This window comes from Artemia franciscana, chromosome 18 (genome assembly GCF_032884065.1).
Source record: "Artemia franciscana chromosome 18, ASM3288406v1, whole genome shotgun sequence".
Lineage (NCBI taxonomy): Eukaryota > Metazoa > Arthropoda > Branchiopoda > Anostraca > Artemiidae > Artemia > Artemia franciscana.
The window spans coordinates 25,357,220-25,381,792 of record NC_088880.1 but is presented as its reverse complement, the minus strand read 5'-3'; the positions used below and the strand labels follow the sequence as shown (position 1 = coordinate 25,381,792).

Here is a 24,573-nt window from a genome sequence, read left to right as displayed (position 1 = left end):
ATAAGAGCTCAGAGACTCGATATCCTTCTTAATATCAAATTTTATTAAGTTCCAATCACCCGTTCGTAAGTTAAAAATACCTCATTTTTTTCTAATTTTTCCGAATTAACCGCCCCCTCCCCCAGATGGTCGAATCTGAGAAACGACTATTCCTAATTTAATCTGGTCTGGTCCCTGATACACCTGCCAAATTTCATTGTCCTAGCTTATCTGGAAGTGCCCAAACTAGAAAAATCGGGACAGACAGACTGACATAATTAGCGATCACTATGTCACTTGGTAAATACCAAGTGCCATAAAAAGAAAAGTGAACAATTTATTTTTTTATTTTCAAAAAACTGTAAATAATCAGAAATATCCTTTCCTTGACTGTTTTCCAAAGCTATTACTTTTATTTGATTTGTCTTTGACGTCTCCTTTTCTGAAGAAACGCTTTTTCTGTTGATTTTCCCGAATTTCTTGCTTTTTGTGGCTTGTTGCCCTGCAAGAGCAAAAATATAATAATACATAAGTAATAATAAATTTCTCTGGAAAAAATACTTGTAGTGCTTACACCAGATTTTCTTTGCTACAGTAGGAAAAAAAGGAAATAATGTAAATTAATACAGCATTATCTACATGCTATTTTCCAACTGGCAACATATTATTGGTGTATCACTACTATATTTCTTTTATCGAGAGACCAAGTTGTCGAAGTTTGGGGAGACGCGGGTAGGTAATTCATTGATGATCTACTGTTGTGCAATTAAAAATTCGATGGCAACGCTGCATATACGAAAGTTGTAAAATTCAAAAATCTTCAATATTGGTATTTACAGTAGTACATACTATTCATTGTTTATTGACTATAAGTGGGACAATTTTTACTAGTCAAAATACTCCATTTATGTACCTGTTGCCAGCGTTCTATCTTTCCACCAGTAAAATCTTATCGATATAGTTTTTAACACGAATACAACGTTCTTCTTAGTGAGACACCAAGATGTCAGCAGTTTTTGGAGATACCAGTAGATAATTGTTTAGTGACATCTACTTTGGACAGTTGAAAATTACATGACGACATTGCTTATATGGAAGTTATAAACTTTCAAAATCTCTGAGTTTGCACTTTCTAATTGTATATATTTTTGGCATTTTTATGGAATGTAAGTGGGAACTATTTTTACTTAGAGCTAAAACTATTTTTTTATACATCCGATACCGACGGGCTATCTGTACACCAGCAATATGATAAAGATTCTCCAGAGGATGAAGATCTTGCAGCGCCACTGCTGGCGCCTAGGACGCCAGTCCCATTTAACAACAATATAGGTTATGACCCGGCATTATTTAGCCTTACAGCAACCGCCCCTTCATGAGCGTCACTAGAGATTACTCTGCAAATTTGGCCAATTTCTTGTCAGCAGTGACAAACAAAGAAAGACCGCGCCTAGTGGCGAAGAAAGTAAATACAAGATCCCGATATATAATAACACCACCTACTGTTCAAACAAAACGCTTTGAAAATTTAATTGTACTTTATCATGTGTCTTTTTTTAATCAGTGTTATTCCAGCGTTTTTCTTTTCACATGTTTGACCATCATTTAGATGGATTTTTTTGAGCTTTTGTAGCAATTTAGTTGGAGTTTTTATGAACAAAATGATTTCGATTCTAATCTACCATGAACGGATAAGATTAGCCAAAAAACTTATAAACATGAATATTTATCAATAAGCTTCTTTTGGTAACCAGTTGCCACTTAAAATAGTCATTTGACATTATGAAGCATTTGTGTCTTATTATGTGTCATTTTTTAACAACCAGTTTCTTTTTTATTATTATTATAAGGACGACCGTGACTTAGTAGGAATTTATTATTGACTACGATAGCCTATATGAAGAAAATAATTTTGACTCTGATTTCACACGAACTGATCACATTAGCCGGGAAGCTTGTAGACATTAATATTTTTCAGAAGCTTCGATTGGCTATCAGTTGCCACTTGAATCATTTTTATGAGTACTAGTCCAGTTTTTTTTAATGTATATTCTAAATACGAGCTTCAGCTAGTTGCAATTATATTCTTTGTTACAACAGCATTCATGAACAAGAGGATTTTGATTCTGATGTCACATGAACTGATCACATTAGCCGGGGAGCTTGTACAGAACAATATTTGTCAAAAAGCTTAGATTGGTGATCAGTTACGACTTGAAATAGTCATTTGACATTATGTGGCATTTGTGCCTTTCCATGAATCCTTTTTATAAATACTAGTCTAGTTTTTTCTTTATCTGTAGTATAAAGACGAGCTTCAGCTAGTTGGAATTTATTCTAGGTTACTACAGCATTCATGAACAAGATGACCTTGATTTCACACGAACTGGTCACATTAGCCTGGGAGCTTATAAACGCAAATATTTGTCAAAAGGTTTCTTTTAGTTACCAGCTGCCTTTTTTGCCATTTCCGATTCCCTGCAGAAATAGTCTCAAAGAGATAATCTTTAAATTCCTTGAAAAGTAAATTCAATCCTTTCATACAGAAGGAAACACAAATGCCAAGTTACATGCATATACTCTATTAGTTACATACAAGTTATACTCTATTTGATGATGGCCCCACTACAAAGGTAAAATTGGGACTCCACCATTTGAGTTCAATCATTTTCCTCTTCTAATTCATATGAACTTCTTCGTTAAACAAGTTTTTTGTGGTAGATGGGGTAATGATCAGTTAGTCCATGCAACGTACAGCGGTCATAGCCTTGTAGGTGACGTGCTACACTTGAAATTCTTCACCCGTAAGGACAGAAGTTCGAGTCCTGGTGTCGCTTGGTTTGGAACGTGGGTCAGTGGCGTGACTTTGTAAGCTCAGTCAGTCGCCCCAGATTTAAATGGCTGCCTGGAGAAATCTCAGGAAGGTACACAGGAAGGGTGTACGAAACCACAGGATGGATGCCCCTCCTCCCCCCACTGCACTTTCTGGATGCAGAACCGTGAAATAAAGATGAGCACCGCCAGTAGGGACAATAAAGTCCAGTGCCATATTCTATACCTTTTTTATATATGCAACAGACAACTTACTCCCACTCACTTTTTCTGTTTTGTATTAAATTTGAAAATTACTCTCTATTGGCGCAAAACGTTGTTGCATGCTGGTTATTGTTATTTTAAGTAATTGACTTATCATTTATACATCCGAACCAATTAGCAAATACTTCAAAATACACATACATAAAATAAGTATGAAGACAAAACAGAGAACTTACTCAAAACGAAGTCGCTTGACATTTTTCCGAGCAGTATCGACAAGATCTCTGTCAAAGTTGGAGCGCTTTCCTTTCGCCTCTAAAAACATTCATAATAAATAATTAGATTCTTGAAAATCCTATGAAAAACTCCTACTCGGATGGCTCTATTAGGTGAGCCTGGTAGGTTCTGACTTGTAAATCCAACTTCCATGTTAGTAGTACAGAATCTAATCGACATCGAAAATCACAAAAAAAAACGGAATTTGGCAAGTCAAGGTTTTCTAGGATTATCCCTATAAAATCCTGGAGACACAGACTTCAGGTTCTCGAAAAGCCAATTCAATATTGCTCGCGAGTCGAACGTTACATGATATCTAAGAAGTTTAGTTTCAGAGCTAGGGCCAGTTCTTTTCTTTATTTCTTTGCTACGTTAGTTAGTTTGGTTATTATGGTATTTGAGCCGAAAATTTAACAGGAGAATTATTACTCGGGAACTCCTTATCCTTACGCATGTAATAGCAATCATCCGTTTTTTAAGACATTGGCCTGTGGTACCCATCAAAATAGTATTCTTGCAACTCGGGGCCAAATTTTATTTAAAAGTTGATGGTTACTAAATTTTTTTTTCTATTATTCTTTTTTTAAGTGTTATTTCTTTTTTCGTCATTGATTGGTCTCGCTGAGAGAAAAAAAATTTTGTCAGCGACGTGATGCTTTGATAAAATGAAAACGTTAAAATTTTTGAAGTCCAAGCTACATTTCTGGAAATGCAATACCTTTTGAATACCAGAAAGAAAAAATAAAAAAAAAATTCTGAAAAATTACAAGAAATTTTACTAGCTTCTGAAGAACTATTCTTATCCATTTCATAGTCCCCATATTCGAAAATTTTCAAATTTATTTCCATTACCATTTCCAAGCTACAGACCCGTGACTACAAGAAAATCGAAAACACTAAAGCACCAGCATTTCACCACAACACAATAAACTCGAACTCAATTTTCCTTTACAACTTCTAAACTCAACAGAAACGTTTCTTCATAGTGGAAATAATGAGGAGCACCAGACCACACTGCCTTTCCAGTAAATGGGTTTAAAATGGGAACTAGATGAGATGACTGTATTGATGTGACGAAGAAATACGTTATTACGATATATGGGACCTTTAGGTGGGGAGGGAGCGCATTTGCGAGTGAATTGATTAGTAAATTTGTAAAAAGCATACAAAGAGGAATTGAGTAGTATTGTTCTTGGAATTGAGCTTGGCCGAACCTTCGAAAGGCGAAGATCCAGAAACTCTTTCAAACTGTAATCTCTTATTTTAGTTTGAATTTTTTTTCGATGAACTGTTTTAAGTAATTTAGCTTTCTTTTTATTTGTTTCACTAAAGACGGTAGTTGCTTGTATAACAGAAATAGTCACTTCGGTTGTATTCAATGTGTTTTGTCATGTCTTAACAAATTCCTCATTATGTTCTTTTATTTTATTTCATAGCCCAACGATGCTTTTTAGCTTACGTAAGGAGTGAAGTATGCTTCCCAAGTAAAGCACATTTAAAAGCATAATTGTATCACTCTTCTGATCTGTACCACTCTTCCAAGATTTTTCTGATCATATTCCCACATGTTTGGTAGTGGGGCTAAAGGCATTGTTTCCCCGCCAATCCTGGCCAATTTCCCTACCCCCTAAGAAATATGATGCAAGTTGTGACTCCTAAAGCTTGATTTTGTCTAGAGTTTCGATTTTCCAAAGGACGTCGATTTTTTCAAGTAAAGTGACCAAGCGATGCCGTCATAATGAATCCGACAAGAAATTCAAATTTGTCAAGTCTCAAAATATCAAGGGTTTGCTCTAGGAATAATTGATTATTTATCATTATTTATATTATATATTGCAAAGAAAAAATAAAATGTTTGCCTGTTTTGGTTCTTCTAAGGGATTGGATTTGCAGATGAATGATTTTAGGATGAAGATAATAACAAAAAAACTAATGTTAATTGGCATCTGGAATGCAACCCAAGATATTTTTTCATCAAATTTCCTAACTTTCCAACTCACATAAATAACTGATGTTAATTGGCTTTTGGAATTGACCGAGTGCTCACAAGAGTGCACCGAGGCACACTCCCGTGAGAGCTTAGTTTCCTTGCACCTCTACAAATACGGCTAGTCGATTAAGAGTATGGGAAATGTCACTTCCCATAATATCACTACAGAATGTCCGAAAGGTCACTAAGAGTACAAGACATGACAATTACTTTTTTAAAAAGGCGAGAAATACAGGCTTTTGTTTGGGGTATAAATTTTACTGAAAGCACCAAGGATGACGAAAATTATATCTGAACGTTTGAATAGATTAAGTGGAAACTAGTTCATGAAATTAAACTTAAAAAATAGTAATGAAAATAAATAGTAATTTAATAGTTAATAGTTGAAATTAAATAGTAATTTAATTTATAATGAAAAAAAACCTCCGTATACGGTTATGCTATTTTTGGTAGCAAAGGGCGCCAAATAAAAAAAAAAATAAAAAAGAATCGTGGAACCAAGAAAAAGTAAGGGAAAAAGATACGGCACCTAACACCTAAAGAGGGGTTATTTCACCCTTATACACACTCTGATGGTGTATTTGTCTTTGGGAATCTAGAAACTAGTCCTGTTTAAAATTTTAAAGCCGAAAAGCGTAAGCAAGCCTACGTAAAATTTGAAGCCGCGCGTCTGGCACGTACGCAGGGGGGGGGGGCTTCGGGCCCGGGCCCCCCGAAACTCTGTAAAATGTTTAATTTCCCCATGGTTTCTCGGGATTTCTGGCAAAAGTAGGACATTTATTAAGAATCTAGATACATGTGTGAAGCCTTTTTTGGGAGATTTTACAGCATGCCATTATCCGGTCAAGTCACTGCCCAATTATTAACCCATTTTCTGTCTAACTTTTTACCCTCTTTGAAGTAATTAGCAATTGTGCTGTTATTTTTTTTTGTAAAGAGAGTTTGCTTTCCACAGCAAAATAGAATTATCCTTGATATTAGGGCGTTTATCCCCCCTTTCAGAATAAAGTACAGCTTTTAATGGATCAATTTTGGAAACTATAATTTTTCATTAAAATGTACGTTTTTGCAATAAAAGAACTACCCCCACAGAATCCTTATTGCACTATGAACTCCAAAATTTCCCTTTCAGTGGGATATAATAGACTAATCACTGGTTCTAAATCGCTATGAACATAACCTGAGCCTAAAACATACTTTTGAGGCTTCAGTCTTCTACACCCCCCCCCCTTACCCACTACAATACTACATATTAAAGTTAATCAGTATTTTGCGATATACCTGCTTTTTGCATTACTAAATAAAAAAGTGCTACTTTATATCTGCTGTTCCGAAGGTTTGGCCCCCCCCCCCCGAAAAATATTCCTGCGTACGTGCCTGCCACGCGTAGAATACATTCAAGAGGCCCGAAAGCAAGATTAGTGCAATTCCAGCCTCTTTAAAGATATGTCAATCTAAATTTGTTTAATTTTTTTCTGTTTGTTTCCCTTCCCTTTCCAATGATTTTCTTCTGAACGCTTGTAGATTTCATTTTTTGATCCATATATTGACAAAGAATCGCATGCTTGCTCCATGAACGTCCGTGTAATTCAAATTTAAACAAACGTGAAAATGATACCAGTTTATTGACTAATATCTGTCAATTGAACAAGTATTGATTAATTATATTAATTGAATAATTAATGAGGAATATCGATCAATTGAAAAATTGATGAATGATAACCGATAGCAACAGGTGAGCTTGAATATCTTGTTCTACCTATATCTAATTATTTGTGTTGGATATATTGAAATACGTAATTTGTCAATATAAAAATTTGCAAGTCAACAGGGGAAAAAATTAAATGCTCGTCAAGATTTGAAACGATTCAGTTGAAATTGTTTCTCCGCAGGTCGGGAAGGGGGAATATCAATTCGCATAACATTCTATATAATAGTGGTACTTACTTGTGGCTACTCTTTTCTCAACTTTATGTGCAAAATCTTCTTCCAATTCCCTCATTCTCTGAGGCTTTTTATTCCGTTTCGCCACTCGAGATTGGAAAGCAGCAGCTCTTTCTAGTTCTTTCTCAATTCTCTTTTCAGCTGTTTCCATGTGGTTCTTCTTATTCAGCTCAAGATTCTTCTTTTTTTCTTTACGTTTTTCTTTTTTCTTTTGGTCTTTATCTTTCTCTTTTTGGGCAATGGCTACTCGGTCTTCAGCCGTTAATCGCAAACGTTCTATAAAAAAAAAACAAAAACAAAAATTCTACTGTTAAGAAAAGAAGACAAAATGACTAGTCATAGCCTCAGAAAGACCCCTGGGCTCTAAATCGAACTGAGTCGAAGGAATTTTAGCTATATTTATTAAGACATTCCTTAGGGTATTTACGGTATTCATGATGGGGCCTGCTTCGGATCAAGATTGGGCCTAAGGACAAATTTCCTCGTAACCTGCCCTTTATTTATGACTTTGGTTACTGTGGGGTTAATGATTTATTTAATAAAAGAAAGTAGGAAAAAGCTAAATTAATAGTTTGTCAGGTTTTGGCAATAATTCTGAATATTGGAAATGAAACTGTACTAAATATTCCTCAGACCTAACCAGACCCAGACCTCAATTATACTTCTGGGTTGTATACTACAGCGTATATTTTCTGAAACGTTTACAGATCCCTTTTTGTTTTGGATGTTCTATTAAGTGATAAAACATGAACGATTGAAAATCGACAGCGATTGAACATAAACGATTCAAAGCAAATTTTTATACTGAAAAACAAAATCTTGTACCGGAGGCCTGGGGTTACGGTTAACCTGCCAGCTCCTTGCCTCTTCTTGATAGCCCTAGTAATGGCAGCAAAAAATCTCACTTATCTATTTTTACAGGAACATTATAAACGATCCCTACCACCAGTTCAGGTCATATAACTTGCTTCAGTTTTGGATTCAACAATCCCTTATTGGTGAATAATTCTAATAATTACAAATTTAAAGATATTTGCAATAAGAAAAACTACAATTTAAATTTAGCATAAACATAGAGAAAGCGAGAGGAAGAGAGATAGAGAGAGAAAGAGAGAGGGAGAGAGAGAGAGAGAGAGAGAGAGAGAGAGAGAGAGAGAGAGAGAGAGAGAGAGAGAGAGAGAGAGAGAGAGAGAGAGAGAGAGAGAGAGAGAGAGAGAGAGAGAGAGAGAGAGAGAGAGCAACAAACTTGGACCCAGAGAACAACTTAGATTACCGGTTAAGAATTCAAAAATGAGGTAGACTACATCAAGGCCTAAATTAAAGTGACTGAACTTGACTTTAGAGACACGAGATGTAAACTTCAGAGGGGTCATTCTACAGTTATCTTCATATAACAGGATATATAACGAGACAAATACAAGAGCTCGGTTGGTTGTTAGAAAGAGGTATATTAGAAAGAGGTATATTAAAAGCACGAAACTACAGAAGGAGTCACATCGATACCAATCCAAAACAGGGAAATATTTCTGTGCACCAAAAAGCACAAACAGAGCATAGAATAAGGATTAAATTTGGACAAAGGCTTAGAGTCTTTTGCTTTGGCTCCAACTTCCCATTTACGATAACGTCCCAGTAGACAATTTAGTCCATTTAAATCAAAGCCACCTCCCGATTTGCTTTTAGACGGGAAAATTTTCATACAAACACTGACCGCTGGATTTTCAACGCCACACTGTAGATGAATGGAATATTCTATCTCAGGAAGTTATTATTCATTATCCCCACCCCCTCCTACTTCAGCCCATAAGAGGAATTAGACAGTTTTAACAGTCAGAAGACCTTTGATATTAATTTAGGGGAAAAACCAAATTGAAAACATTTTTACTCTATGGAGGCAATTTCCTTAACTTTCAATATATTATTTTTATTATGTTAGAGACTATTGTCTTTCTTTTCTAATGCAAACTTGGTGGGTAAACAAAAAATACACCCGAACAGCTAGAGACAACCATAACACTTACCCATCTCAGCAACCCTTTCTTTATGTGTTTGATACCATTGCCTTTTCAATTTCATAAGCTCATCAGGATTAGTATTCACCATTTTTTCCATTTTACTGATTTTTTGCTGTAGCGAGCCCAATACTCTGTCTGTGTGCTCTTGGTTTAATACTTTTTTCACATCTTTCTCTACGCTTTCAACTGTTTCCTTATATCTTTGAAGAACATCTATAGAGGAAATATAGATAAGCAAAACATAAATATAGATATAGAGAAAAAGATTACCTAAAAATAAACAAGAGAATTAAAAAAATGATGGCTCTTTTTTTCGTTAAAACAAACCGTTTTCCATGGGTTCATCAAGAAATTGACGAAATTTACTTTTGGCGGGATCTAGATACTGCTCATCCTCGGCCGGCATCCATAATTTCACCAACAGAGGTATTTCATGAGGCACAGTCAGGTGCAACGGCTTCGACAGGGTAGAGTCAATCCCTGTCCCAGAGCCAACTAAAAAGTTGGAAGCCTCCAAGCGGTTCTACATCGTTCTACACCAACCATCAATCTTTTTTTCTGGTTTCCAGAGCAACGAGTATTTTTAAGGGAACGAGTTAGACCAATGAAAAAGACAATAAAAGATAAAATACTAAAAATATTCCGCATTTATCGAACAAGGGTCTTCAGTGCAGACAAAAATAAAATAAAAACAAAAACCAACAAAAAAAAAAAAGGATAAAAACGAGAAGAAAATATAAAAACCAGAACGATTTTAAAAGGAAAACTCAAGTAATTAAAACCAAGAAAATGGGAATAAATCAAATGTAAAATGGTTACTTTCCCTAAATCCAAGCTCCTACCTGAATTTTGTACAAAGTTTGAGTCACTACTGTCACAATCAGATCCTTTTTCTTTCTTTATACTTCATCAGTGTTATATTTTACATTTCTGATGGGCAGTAAATTATTTTATATATATATATATATATATATATATATATATATATATATATATATATATATATATATATATATATATATATATATATATATATTATTTCGTGAAATTTTGGCTCAATTTTTTTTTTTATTTCAAACAATGTTACCTTAGACACAAAATATTTTGGAGCAACCTACCAAAACAAAAGCCTAAACAAAAGTTTTTTTTTATCGAAGGACAGATCTGTAAAAAAAAAAGAAGATAATCTAAGACGTATAATACTGCCCAATTCACGAATTCCTGAGAAATTATTGAGTTCACTCAAAAATTCTGACTTAGAATTATTCCACCAACCACTTTGTAATCTAAAGCAAAGTGTGTTGGTATGTAATCATATCATATATCATATCATCTATCTTATATATATAAAAATAAGTTGTCTGTGTGTGTGTGTGTCTGTCGAGTGACGTCATGTTTGTGTGTCGACTGACGTCATGTTTTCGACTGACGAAATTACAGACCGGGACATCGGGACACAAATGACGACCGGGGCACCGGCACATAGGGAATATAAATGACGACCGGGACACAAAGAATGTTCGATTAGCAATCACCATCAACAAAGCACCGGGACACAAATGACAACCGGGACACAGGGAGTATAAATGACGACCAGGACATAAGTAAAAAAAAACTAAAAAAAAAGGTAAAAACTACAAAAAAACTATAAAAAACAAACTAAAAACTAATAAAAAAACTAAAAAAGCTAAAAAACTAAGAAAACTAAAAAAGAAAAAAAAAGAAAAAAGGAAAAAAATGAAAAATAAAGGCGAAAAAAAAATTAAAATAAAAAAAAACTAAAAAGAAAAAAGAAAAAAACAAAAAACTAAAAAAAGTAAAACCAAAAAAAACTAAAAAGAAAAAAGGGGAAAAATACAAAAATTTATTTCATCATATACCATTTCAAAAACGAATGTATATACAGACCGGGACACCGAGATACAAATGGCGACCGGGACACAGGGAATATAAATGACGACCGGGACACAGGGACACAACTACAACGGGGACGGCGGGGGGCACAGGAGGATATATAAATGACGACGGGGACACAGGGAATGTCCGATTAGCAATCACCATCAACAAAGCTCAAGGGCAATCATTAGAATCATGACGTATAGCTAAAAAAACTAAAATAAAGGTAAAAAACTAAAAAAAAAGACCAATTCAAAAACGATTGTATATACAGACCGGGACACCGGGACACAAATGACGACCGGGACACCGAGACACAAGGAATATAAATGACGCCCGGGACACTCAAAGAGAAATCACAGACTGGGACACCGGGACACAAATGACGACCGGGACACAGGGAATATAAATGACGACCGGGACACAGGGACACAACTACAACGGGGACGCCGGGGGGCACAGGGGGATATATAAATGACGACGGCAACACAGGGAATGGTCGATTAGCAATCGCCATCAACAAAGCTCAAGGGCAATCATTAGAATCATGAGGTATAGATCTGAATACGGATTGTTTTCCCATGGGCCATTATATGTTGCATGTTCAAGAGTCGGTAAACCTGACAATCTATTTATATACACAGACAATGGGACAGCGAAAAATGTTGTATATTCGCTAGTTTCACGTAGTTAAAAACAGATTTCATATATATATATATATATATATATATATATATATATATATATATATATATATATATATATATATATATATATATATATATATAAATAAGTTGTTTGTGGGTTATGTCTGTCTGTCGAGTGACGTCGTGTTTGTCCGCATATGACGTCTGAATTATTTCACACTATACAAAAGAAGAAAAAAAAACTAAAAAAGGTAAAAACTACAAAAAAAACTAAAAAGAAAAAAAAACTAAAAAAGCTAAAAAACTAAAAAAAGGTAAAAAACTAAAAACTAAAAAAAAAACTGAAAAAACTAAAAAAAAAGGCAAAAACTAAAAAAAAACTAAAAACTAATAAAAAGAACTAAAAAAGCTAAAAAACTAAAAAAAAACTAAAAAAAGGTAAAAAACTAAAAAAAACTAAAAACTAAAAAAGAAAAAAACTAAAAAAAAGGAAAAAACTGAAAAATAAAAGAGAAAAAGAAAACTAAAAAATATAAATAAAAATAAAAAAAAACTAAAAAAGATAAAAACTACAAAAAAAACTAAAAAGAAAAAACGAAAAAAAAACTAAAAAAGCTAAAAAAAAAAACCGGTAAAAACCAATAAAAAAACTAAAAAGAAAAAAAGGAAAAAAAACTAAAAAATTTTTTCATCATATAATATGACATCTGAATTATTTCATCATATACCAATTCAAAAACGAATGTATTCAAGCCGATGTAGCTGAGTTGATAAGGCGTTATGTTCCAGGTTCTCGGTTCAAGAGGTTCCAGGTTCGAACCTTGGCTTTAGCATTAATATAAAAGAAGCAAAAATCTAAAGAAGGTAAAAACTACAAAAAAAAACAAAAAGAAAAAAAAAAATCTAAAAAAGCTTAAAAACTAAAAAAAACTAAAAAAAAGGTAAAAAACTAAAAAAAAACTAAAAAAAGGAAAAAACCATAAAATAAACTAAAAACTGATAAAAAAAAACTAAAAAAAGCTAAAAAACTAAAAAAACTAAAAAAAGGTAAAAACTAAAAGAACTAAAAAAGAAAAAAAACTAAGAAAAGGAAAAAAAATTAAAAATAAAGGAGAAAAAGAAAAATAAAAAATAAAAATAAAAAAACTAAAAAGATAAAAACTTCAAAAAAAACTAGAAAGAAAAAAGAAAAAAACTAAAAAACCCAAAAAAAGGTAAAAACCAATAAAAAAAAACTAAAAAGAAAAAAAGGGAAAAAATTAAAAATTTATTTCATCATATACCAATTCAAAAACGAATGTATATACAGACCGGGACATCGGGGCACAAATGACGACCGAGACACCGGGATGACGACCGGGACACAGGGAATATAAATGACGACCGGGACGCAGGGACACAACTACAACGGTGACGCCGGGGGCACAGGGGGGATATATAAATGACGACGGGGACACATCCAATGTTCGATTAGCAATCACCATCAACAAAGCTCAAGGGCAATCATTAGAATCATGAGGTATAGATCTGAATATGGATTGTTTTTCCCATGGACAATTATATGTTGCATGTTCAAGAGTCGGTAAACCTGACAATCTATTTATATGCACAGACAATGGGGCAGCGAAGAATGTTGTATGTTCACAAGTTTTACGTCGTTAAAAACATATCTATCTATATATATGGGACACAGGGAATATAAATGACGACCAGGACACAGGTATTTAAGAATATCGTTCAAAGACAAATTTTTAATTGTAAGAAGACCGTTGAAAGAGAAATTTCTAATTGTAAAATGACTGAAGAACCTACAATGGCAACACCCGAGGAAGCTGTTCAAAACGAACGTATTCAAGCCGAAGTAGCTGAGTTGGTAAAGCTTTATGTTTCAGGTTCTAGGTCCGAGAGGCTCCAGGTTTGAACCTTGTCGTCATTTTTGCTATGACGGTGACGTCATTAATGGTATTTAAGACATGCGTTCACGGAAAAATGTTTAATTGTAAAATGACTGAAGAACCTACAATGGCAACAGCCGAGGAAGCTGCTCAAAGAGTCTATGCCAAAAAACTTGCTGCTGATAGAGAAAGTAAGAAAAGAAAGCGTGCCGAGGAATCACAAGAACAGCAAGAAAACAGGCTTGCGGCTAAAGAACGCAAAACCGCGCAGTTAGATGAAAATCCACCTGGAAAGCGAGAGTCAAAACATATCAAAACTGAAAATGATAGCGATGATGATTGGGTTTGGGATTTTGACTTGGATCAGGTCATCAATGCCTACCAGATTTAAGTTAAAAAACAAAGGTTCGGCGATATGTACTTCATAGTGACGCTGAAAAATAAAGAAGAAAAAAAAAACTGAAAAAATGCAAAAAACTAAAAACACTAAAAAGAAAAAACACTCAAAGATAAATTACAGACCGGGACACAAATGACGACCGACACAGAGGGAATATAAATGACGACCAGGAACCTCAAAGAAAAATTACAGACTGGGACACCCGGACACAAATCACGACCGGGAATATAAATGACGACCGGGACGCAGGGAAATAACTACAACGGGGACGCCGGGGGCACAGGCGGGATATATAATTGACGACTGAGACACAGGGATTGTTTGAATAGAAATTACAGACCGGGACACAAATGACAACCGGGACACTGGGACACAGGGAATATAAATGACGACCAGGACACTCAAAGAGAAAATACAAACTGGGACACTAGGACACAAATGACGACCGGGACACAGGGAATATAAATGCTATTTATATGCACAGACAATTGGACAGCGAAGAATGTTGTATATTCGCATGTTTTACGTAGTTAAAAATATATATTTATATATATCTCTATTCACAGGTGGGACACAGCTACAATGGCGCGTAACTAATATGGCGCTACAATGGCGCGTAACTAATATGGCGCGTAACAACTTACGCGCGCGGGGGGGCTTGGGGAGGCGCGAAGCGCCCCACCAACTAGGTGTTGGGGTGGCGCGAAGCGAGTTGTGTGTATGCATGTTTGTTTGTTTGTAAAAAGAGCGTTTGCATATGACGTCATTATTAGTACATAAGGCTTTGTATATGCACAGACATATAAATATAAATGCTATTTATATGCACAGACAATGGGACAGCGAAGAATGTTGTATATTCGCATGTTTTACGTAGTTAAAAATATATATTTATATCTATCTCTATTCGCAGGTGGGACACAGGGACACAGCTACAATGGCGCGTAACTAATATGGCACGTAACGACTTACGCGCGCGGGGGGCTTGGGGGGGCGCGAAGCGCCCCACCAACTAGGTGTTGGGGTGGCGCGAAGCGCCACCCCAACAGCTAGTTTATATATATCTACATTTATAAAAATAAGTTGTCTGTCTGTGGATCTGTCAGGTGACGTCATGTTTCTGTGTCGACTGACGTCATGTTTTCGACTGACGAAATTACAGACCGGGACATCGGGACACAAATGACGACCGGGACACCGGCACATAGGGAATATAAATGACGACCGGGACACAAGAAATGTTCGATTAGCAATCACCATCAACAAAGCACCGGGACACAAATGACGACCGGGACACAGGGAGTATAAATGACGACCAGGACATAAGTAAAAAAAAAAAAATTAAAAACTAAAACAAAGGTAAAAATTACAAAAAAACTAAAAAGAAAAAAAAACTAAAAACTAATAAAAAACTAAAAAAGCTAAAAATCTAAAAAAAAATAAAAAATAAAATAAAATGAAAAAGGAAAAAAAAATGAAAAATAAAGGAGAAAACAAAACTAAAAAAAGGAAAAAAAACTAAAAAAAGGTAAAAAACTAAAACCTAAAAAAAGACCAATTCAAAAACGAATGTATATACAGACCGGGACACAAATGACGACCGGGACACCGGGACACAGGGACACAACTACAACAGGGACGCCGGGGGGCTCAGGGGGATATATAAATGACGATGGCGACACAGGGAATCGTCGATTAGCAATCACCATCAACAAAGCTCATGGGCAATCATTAGAATCATGAGGTATAGATCTGAATACGGATTGTTTTCCCATGGACCATTATATGTTGCATGTTCAAGAGCCGTTAAACCTGACATTCTATTTATATGCACAGACAATGGGACAGCAAAGAATGTTGTATATTCGCAAGTTTTACGTAGTTAAAAACATATATATATATATATATATATATATATATATATATATATATATATATATATATATATATATATATATATATATATATATATATATATATATATATATATATATATATATATATATATATATATATATATATATATATATATATATATATATATATATATATATATATATATATATATATATATATATATATATTCACAGGTGGAACATAGGGACACAACTACAACTGCGCGTAACGACTTACGCGCGCGGGGGGGGCTTGGGGGGGGGGGGGGGTTGGTCGCGAAGCGCCACCCCAACAGCTAGTATATATAATATATATATATATATATATATATATATATATATATATATATATATATATATATATATATATATATATATATATATATATATATATATATCTATCTATCTATATTCACAGGTGGGACATAGGGACACAACTACAATGGCGCGTAACTAATATGGCGCGTAACGACTTACGCGCGCGGGGGGACTTGGGGGGGGGGGGGGGGGGGCGAAGCGCCCCCACCATTATAAGGATTATAATGACGTCATTATAAGGATTGAGCTGTATGTCGTCATGAAGTTGTTTGTCGACTGACGTCATATTTGTCGACTGACGAAATTACAGACCGGGACACCGGGACACAAATGACGACCGGGACACCAGGACACAGGGGATATAAATGACGACCGGGATACTCAAAGAGAAATTACAGACTTGGACACCGGGACACAAATAACGACCGGGACACAGGGAATATAAATAACGACCGGTACACAGGAACACAACTAAAACGGGGACGCCGGGGGGGGGGGGGCACAGGGGGGATATATAAATGACGACCGGGACACAGGGAATGTTCGATTAGCAATCACCATCAACAAAGCTCAAGGGCAATCATTAGAATAATGAGGTATAGATCTGAATACGGATTGTTTTTCCCATGGACAATTATATTCACAGGTGGGATACAGGAACACAACTACAATGGCGCGTAACGAATTACGCGCGCGGGGGGCTTGGGGGGGGGCGAAGCGCCCCGACCAACTAGGTGTTGGAGTGGCACAAAGCGACACCCCAACAGCTAGTATGTAATGTAATAAAGTGTATAAGACTCTGTAATCTTACCGTGCGTTGATACTTGGCATTTTTTAAAGCTCTGTAAATATTTTTCTATGGCATTCCCGGCAAGTGACGGGCTGAAGATTTCATCGGCGCCTTCTCCGAAAAATTGACAAGCTGAGGTGCTCCTTCCGAAAAGTAGACAACCCCTCAGTGTAGGGTGATGGAACGTCTGTTTGATGAAATGCCTAACGACCCAGTCGCATCACTGGGGATTTTTACGTTACAACATAGACATCATGTGCGTTTCAGAAATTCGAATCAACGGCATTGTGGAAGGCTCAGAGATTAGAACTCCTGAGGACGACTCTTGATTCTCCTTTTTCAACTACATATCCCTTGATGGATCTGCATATGGTTGAGTGCGCATCATTTTAAGCGCCCTTGCATCGAGGTCAATTCTCTGGTGGGAAGCTATCTCAAATAGAGTAGCAAGAGCGCGATTCAATGGCCACCTATTCAACATATATTCATCAGGCTTCTTCACTTTGCCATGACGAATGATTGGTTAATTATCAATATTTTATTCAAACACAAGTCAAGCAATAGAGCCACAGGGCATTCCAGAGATGGTAGAGCGAAAAGCCAGATTGATTACATCCTCATGTTCTCCGTCGGAAATCGATTTTTACAAATAGTAAATCATACATTGGAGAAGATACTGTATCAAAACATGGGTCGGATCATTTCCTAGTCAAGCTAGATCTACAGTTGCGACTAGCAGCATGCCCCAAGACAAAACCTCCATGAAGATTTGACTCCAATTGCTTTGATGATCCTAATACACGACAGGCATTCAGCTTAAAGATCTCTAACCGCTTTGAAGCTCTCGAAGTGTAAACAACCGACGAGCAAATCCAGAGTTCGGATGAAGAGTGGGTGACCATACGCAATAAAATCCATGAGGCTGCAGAAGCTACAACAGGATACTGCAAAAGACTATCCAAAAAAATGGGTATCAACACGCACAGTCCAGCTGGCTGAGAGCAAGTGAAAGATTTCAGATAGAAAATCGGAGTTGTTCAAACTACCAGTTGGCTAAGAATTATAATAACCAGTACTGGGAGAAAATCGCCGAAGACATGGAAGCTGTTGCCTCCAGATCCGACACCAAGATGTATCAGCTCCTAAAATCGATTAGGAGTAAATCACTTAAATCCACTAGTACCTCCGTCAAAGATGAAAACGGCAAGTTAATCTAAAAAAAAATCCAAAACAATCCATCGCTGGACGGAGCAGTTCGACAAACTACTTAACCAGTACCAACTCTCCACAGCACCGAACCATGAACAGCATAGGCATAGCCCAAGCAACAGCCCCGATGACTTCCAGGAACCAAACCCACCCAGCAGTATCTACAAAGACGTGAACCTGGCTCCCCCACGTCAGATGAAGTCCAACAAGCGATCAATTGTCTGAAAAGTAATAAAGCCCCTAGTCTCGATGCTATCCCGACTGAGCCTGACAAGTATGGAGGGCTAGCACTTGTCAGAAGGCTCCACAAACTAACCTGTCGTTTATGTGTAGAAGATATGGTTCCACAGGATTGGGGAGACTATCATCCTTTCAGTCTTCAAAAAAGGCCTAAAGACAAAATGCAGCACTTATCGTGGGATCTCTCTCATTTGCATTGTTTCTAAAATATTCACCATAGTACTACATAATCACTTTTGTGTCCAGCGCAACGTGAAGACAAGGCCCAATCAAGCGGATTCTGCAAAGGCATGAAAACAATCGACCAACTATTCGTCTTAAGACAAATCCTTGATGTGTCTATTGATAGATTTTACAAACAGCTTTTCATTCTGTTCTAGAGGATGGAATCTGGAAGGCCATGACGGAGGATGAAGTACCAGACAAGATAGTCAGACTTATTCAAACATACTACCAGCGTACGTGGGCCCAAATTAAGATCGGTAGGGAGCTCCCCTCAATGTTGCAAATTAATTTCGGCGTCCGACAGGGATGTATATTGTCTCCCGTCTTATTAAATTTCATAATCGACTGTATCATGACCAGAGCAATGACGACCTTCTCAGGCGTTAAAGTAAGTCACAGTTTTGTGATCCCCAATCTGGACATCGCCGACGATATTAGCTTATTAGCCAAATATCGTTCAGAAGCCCAATCCATTCAATCAAAAGTAGCTGAAGAATCCTCTCTGGTGGACCTAAAGATAAGCTCCTCGAAGACAAAGGTCATGGTGTCTGGTACATAATCTCAAGACCCCCCAATCTTACTAGAACAGTCGCAAATATACGAAATCCCTAAATTCAAGTACCTAGGCTCTCTGGTAGACTCTCTCAATGGAGCCAGAAGAAAGTCGTTTTGAAGACAAGAATAAAGATATATCACGCCCTCGTTCGATCTATCCTACTATACAGCTGTGAGACGTAGGCTCTGAAAGCATCCAACATACAAGCCCTAAACACATTGGACCAGGGAGAACCATTGGCATCAAACTCCGTAATCAAGTCAGCAATGATTACCTCTACCCTTAGCAAACCTTCCCCAATAAAACCATCAAATGTGCGCCTCTTTCGGAATGGAAAAAGCGACATGGAGGTCAGAAGAAAAGCGACTCGCCTGCATCAAGGCAGATCTAGACCCAGTCGGTGGCTTCAAGAAGTATGGACAAAGATGGGGTAAGTCCTGGCTCGAATTTATTGAGCCATTCACAAACGACCGAGATTCTTGGCTTACCCCAATGACGAAGCTACTGGACGCCAGGGAGAGCTGAGATGCTCGAGTCCTGCTACAAGCATGCAAGTAAGTAAGCAATAGCCTAATTTGCCAATTACACAAATTAAATTAATCATTCTTATTCTTAAACTGAAAAAAATGCCAAGCGTCACCAAATACTAAATGGTGTTGATGGGGTTTTTTTTCATTATTTATACTCTTTGATCTAGAGCCAAACAACAGCACAAAATTAAGAATTTAGTTCATTAATGGAGATGGGGGGGGGAATGCAATGAAAATTACATTTTCATTTGTTGTCTAAAACTCTATTAGTCCAGCTTTAACACATCGAAAATACATTTTTTTTTGTCTTTTGTTATTTTGGTAAATTTATACTGAGACACGGATACAAGAATTTTTTTCCTAGGGGAGGGGGGATTTGAAAAAAACAAAAATCCAGAATCATACAAAAACAGAATAGGTTATAGAAGAGTATTTAAAATCATGATATTTTGAGCCCGGGGCCCCGCAAACTCTATAATCGTGGCTGTGTACAACAACGATGTTTTAAGCCTGAAACTACAATTTTAGAAGCTCCATGTCATATTTTCTTAACTTAAAACCAAAATTTTGTTTTTACTAATAAATCAATTTTACTGAGTAGCAAATAGGGTACTAAAAAAATTATAAGAACCTTTCCTAATTTAAATACAACAAAAAATATGAATACGACATTAAGCCTATCTCTTCAATGAAAAGGCGAAAATTAGTATAAAAAGCAAACAGAAGAAAGAAAAGAGCAATGAAAACAACTTTTAAATCCGTAAAAAGTAAAAGCAAGTCGAAAGTAAGTATTAAAAAAATTAATAAAAAAAAAATCACCCTAATTAAAACAAGCTTTTTTCATTTAAATCAAATACAGAGGCATCTTTCTTCAGCCAAAAAGAGGAAAATTGGTTTAAAATAGAGACAAAAGAAAGAAAAACTTGTGGGTTACCAAGGGGAATAATTCGGCTTTTGACAGGATTCTTAGCGGATCTAATAATCTCCTTAACGATTTTACGTTCAGATTCTCCGGCAAGTGAAACAGAAACTCCACTTCTTCCAGCACGGGCAGTTCGGCCAACTCGATGAATATATCGTTCCACTGATGCTGGCATTGTAAAATTTATAACCTAAAATTTGTATTTCTTTCATTATAATTATACAATTGAATAAAAGTACACAATTGAAACAACAACAATGAAATATCAGGCTGCTTGAAATATTTGTTTAAAAATTTAAAATTGGAGTAGCACTTGAAGAATAAAATTTTCCAAATAATTATCGTTGTTTACACAAAATGACAGAACAGACAGATAGCCAGTAAAAATACAAGAAAACACGTAACGTAAAAAAAGATTAAATTAAATCCTTACAATTTCAGCATTACTATTGAATTATGCTCCCTCCCCCACTTCATTTAATTTTTAAAATGTAATATTGCGCTTTATGGCAAATAATAACAGGAAAAGATACGTTTTTCTTTAGAGAATGTTCAAAGTTCTTCGTTTTATCTTTATAGTATGCCCTAGCTGTAAGTTGTTTGTTTTTACTTCTTCTTTTGCTTGTCACTGATTTTGTTATTGAATACTGATTTGGAACCCTTTCCCGCTCGTGACCGACAAAAGAAAACGGACCGAACTTTCAGACAATCAGTTTTAGGTAACAGCCTCCAGAATGGAGTAATATACAAGATGCAATCTACAATGTGATCTCATCATGACAACACAAGATTATGTTGCCTATAAAAAAGATAAATTGAAACAAGAACTCTCAATATTAATTTATTGGCACATGCCGGTATCGAGGGAACTAATTTCTGGGTAAAATAAAGATCTTAAGCCGTACAGGCCAGCCATGACAAAAACAAACAAAGAGAGAAGTCTCAATGAAGAGCAAACAAACGGGACTATAGCCAGTAGAACGAAAAAATAAAAACCAAAACGACGCAGATGTTTTACCGGTATGATAACGAAGCGTCTTAAACGCTGATGGAACAGATAAAACTAAAGTAACCTAAAAACAAATAAAAAGCAAAACCAAGGAATAACAAGAGCCAAGAGCTTATATGCCACTTGTGACGAGGTCGGAAGAGCCAAGAGCCTTCAGCCCCCCAGATGGTCGAATGGGGGAAACGACTGCCAACTTTCATCGTCCTAGCTTATCTAGAAGCGCCCGAAACAGCAAAACCGAGACCGACAGACAGATAAAAAGACAGAAATTGCAATCGCTATATGTCACTTGGTAAATACCAAGTGCCATAAAAACAACTAATATTAATATCTACAACTGTCGCAACTGATCCACATAGGTCACAGAAGCTAAAAGAAGAGTTTCTTCGATAAGAACACCAAAGCATCTGGATAAAATAATGTAAAATGGAAATGAAGTTAATTATTCTGTTGCGAAATAACCCTACTGTTTGCTACTATTGCCGAAACTAATATTTCAGGGGGGAGGGGAATTAATCAAAATAATAAAAGCAGACAGAATTTAACAACAATATTCAAAAATCGACATTTGGGAGGATAGGCCTATAGGTCCTTTCTCTACAGACTCCTTTTACGGAGTGCTTCTTTTACGGAATTCTTTGGTCGCATAAAGCAATTCTAAATGTTCTAACTCGTGATAATAGTTTGGATTAACATTTTTACAAAATAGCTTCGCTTTTAATCCGAAATGACGGAACAGACCTGTCAGACGACAGGCATAAAAAAAAAACGCATATCCTCTTGTAAAAAACAGCAACCTAGTGACTACAATTGCAAAATAGAAGAACACTCGCTTCAGGTACGGTACCAGTCATATAATGCCTCACAATTGTTTTTAGAGTGATAGCCTGGGATTTACGGGCACTTACCGATTATATAAGTTAGTTTATTTATCACAAAACTCACAACATCAACCATTTCTTAATATAAACTACTGCGCAAGGAAAAAACTACAGGAGCATTTCTGGCACACACAATAACATTCTACCGTTTACTCTACACTTAATAATTATATGAAACAAGAGAAAAAAGAGAAAAATAAATAATATTCAAGATAAATAAATAAAAACTAAAAAAAATACACAAAATAAGAACAAGAGAAAAAGGATAGAAAACACAAATCAAAACTAGACAAAATAAACACAAATATAATTAAAAAAGAAGAAGAAAAAAATACAACATTCCTCATTTATAAAATGTTTTTATAGTCTAATTTACTTAGAAACCAATTTACTTAGAAAGTAAGATTTCGCTGGAATATTTGTATTATTTATCTATCTTATTCAACGAGTAATGATTGTTTATAGTATATATCTGTAAATATTTCTCGAAAACGGCACCGAAATTCTGAAATTGGCTTACTTCCATTTTCCGGTGTAAAAAAAAGTTCTAGATAGGTCACGGCTTCCCAATCCCTTTAATATTTTTTTTAGTCTCTACTGACTGAAATGAGAGACTCCTAAAGGTTGAAAACCTAGAACATAAGCAGGAAGAGTTTCAAAACTCGATTTCTTTGTTGACTAATGAGTTGATTCCGATTTTTCCAAGAAAGACCTTCCCGTTGGATAGATATAAAAGGAGTCTCGTATTCTTAAATGCTTCAAATTAAGGGGATTCAATTCCTCAAAATCATTTTAAAGCCGTCTCAAACACAAAGAGCACATTAGCGAAGTCTCCCAAGGGGCTAGCCACCATCGAGAGCCGTTGAGAAGATGTAGTTTGACTGGGAAATTTGATTGAAAACACAATGAAATTTACATCGCCTGTCACGCGAAGGATTACAATCAAAGAAAGTAGTACCAGAGGGATCAGGCAAATCTGACAAACTGCTCTAATGATATTTCCTCTAAACTGTTTTTAGCGCTTTCCTAGCAGGCATACTTGAGAATTTTTAGGGACTTCCCTTCCTGAGCGTCAAAAGAAAATTTTGCTCTATTTAATCGGAAAACCGAAATTCATACTTTTTAATGATATAAGTTTCATTAAAACAGAATATCTCTATCTCCGGGACAAAACAGGAGAAGTTAAATGGTTTTGCGAGATTTCTGGGAAAGTAGGTGTCGACTTTTATTTTTCGTTCAATATTCGGATCTATTATTCAAGCTCTAAAAATTACGGCAAAACCATCCAATCAATTCTGAATAGTTTGGCCATAAAAACTAAAGGAGTTTATAATGGGCGAAATAGGGTGATCTTTTAAGGTTTCGAAACCCTTACCAAGCATTGTGGTAGGGTATTTTCGCCACAATACCACGCATTACGGAAGAAACCTTTCAATAACAATTTATATACCAAGCTTCATTTGGTGATTATTTTTCCTGTAAGCTACGACTTTGGGAAAATTCATTACCCCTTCCCAGCTTTCTCAACATTTTTCATGAATTGTCTGCTGACTGAAATTAGACACCCCTGAAGGTTGAAAGCTATGAGCATAAGTAAGAGGAGTTTCAAAACGCAATTTGTTTTTCACAAAAACGTAGATTCTGAGCTTTTAGAGGAAAAAAGTCCCCTTTTATAGCTGTTAAGCGAGTCTCGGATTATTAATCGCTTCGCATTAAACGCTACGCATTGCGGCAAAAAATTGCAATAATTATTTGTAAACTAGGGGACCGTGCTTTGCTCTGTGATTATTATTCGTTTAATACGGTTGTTCGTAATAAGATAATTGTTCACTTTCCGGTGTGAAACCCAGGGAAAATTCATTTAGGGAAAATTCATAGGAATGATATCACAAATAGCCAAACATCCAATACTCTAATGGT

The 24,573-nt window shown here is 35.9% G+C and overlaps 1 protein-coding gene across 1 annotated transcript in view; it reads right to left on the bottom strand.

Moving 5' to 3' along the window:
- Positions 1-310: 310 nt before the first annotated feature.
- Positions 311-24,573, bottom strand: part of LOC136038802 (probable ATP-dependent RNA helicase DDX27) — a 58,382-nt gene continuing 34,119 nt past the window's right edge. Inside the window, exons 11-15 of the mRNA XM_065722185.1 lie at positions 20,776-20,953; positions 9,247-9,453; positions 7,229-7,501; positions 3,252-3,330; positions 311-481 (exon numbers count right to left, since the gene is read on the bottom strand). Coding sequence (XP_065578257.1) covers positions 349-481; positions 3,252-3,330; positions 7,229-7,501; positions 9,247-9,453; positions 20,776-20,953 — 870 coding nt within the window. The 3' untranslated portion in view covers positions 311-348. The remainder of the gene's footprint in view (positions 482-3,251; positions 3,331-7,228; positions 7,502-9,246; positions 9,454-20,775; positions 20,954-24,573) is intronic.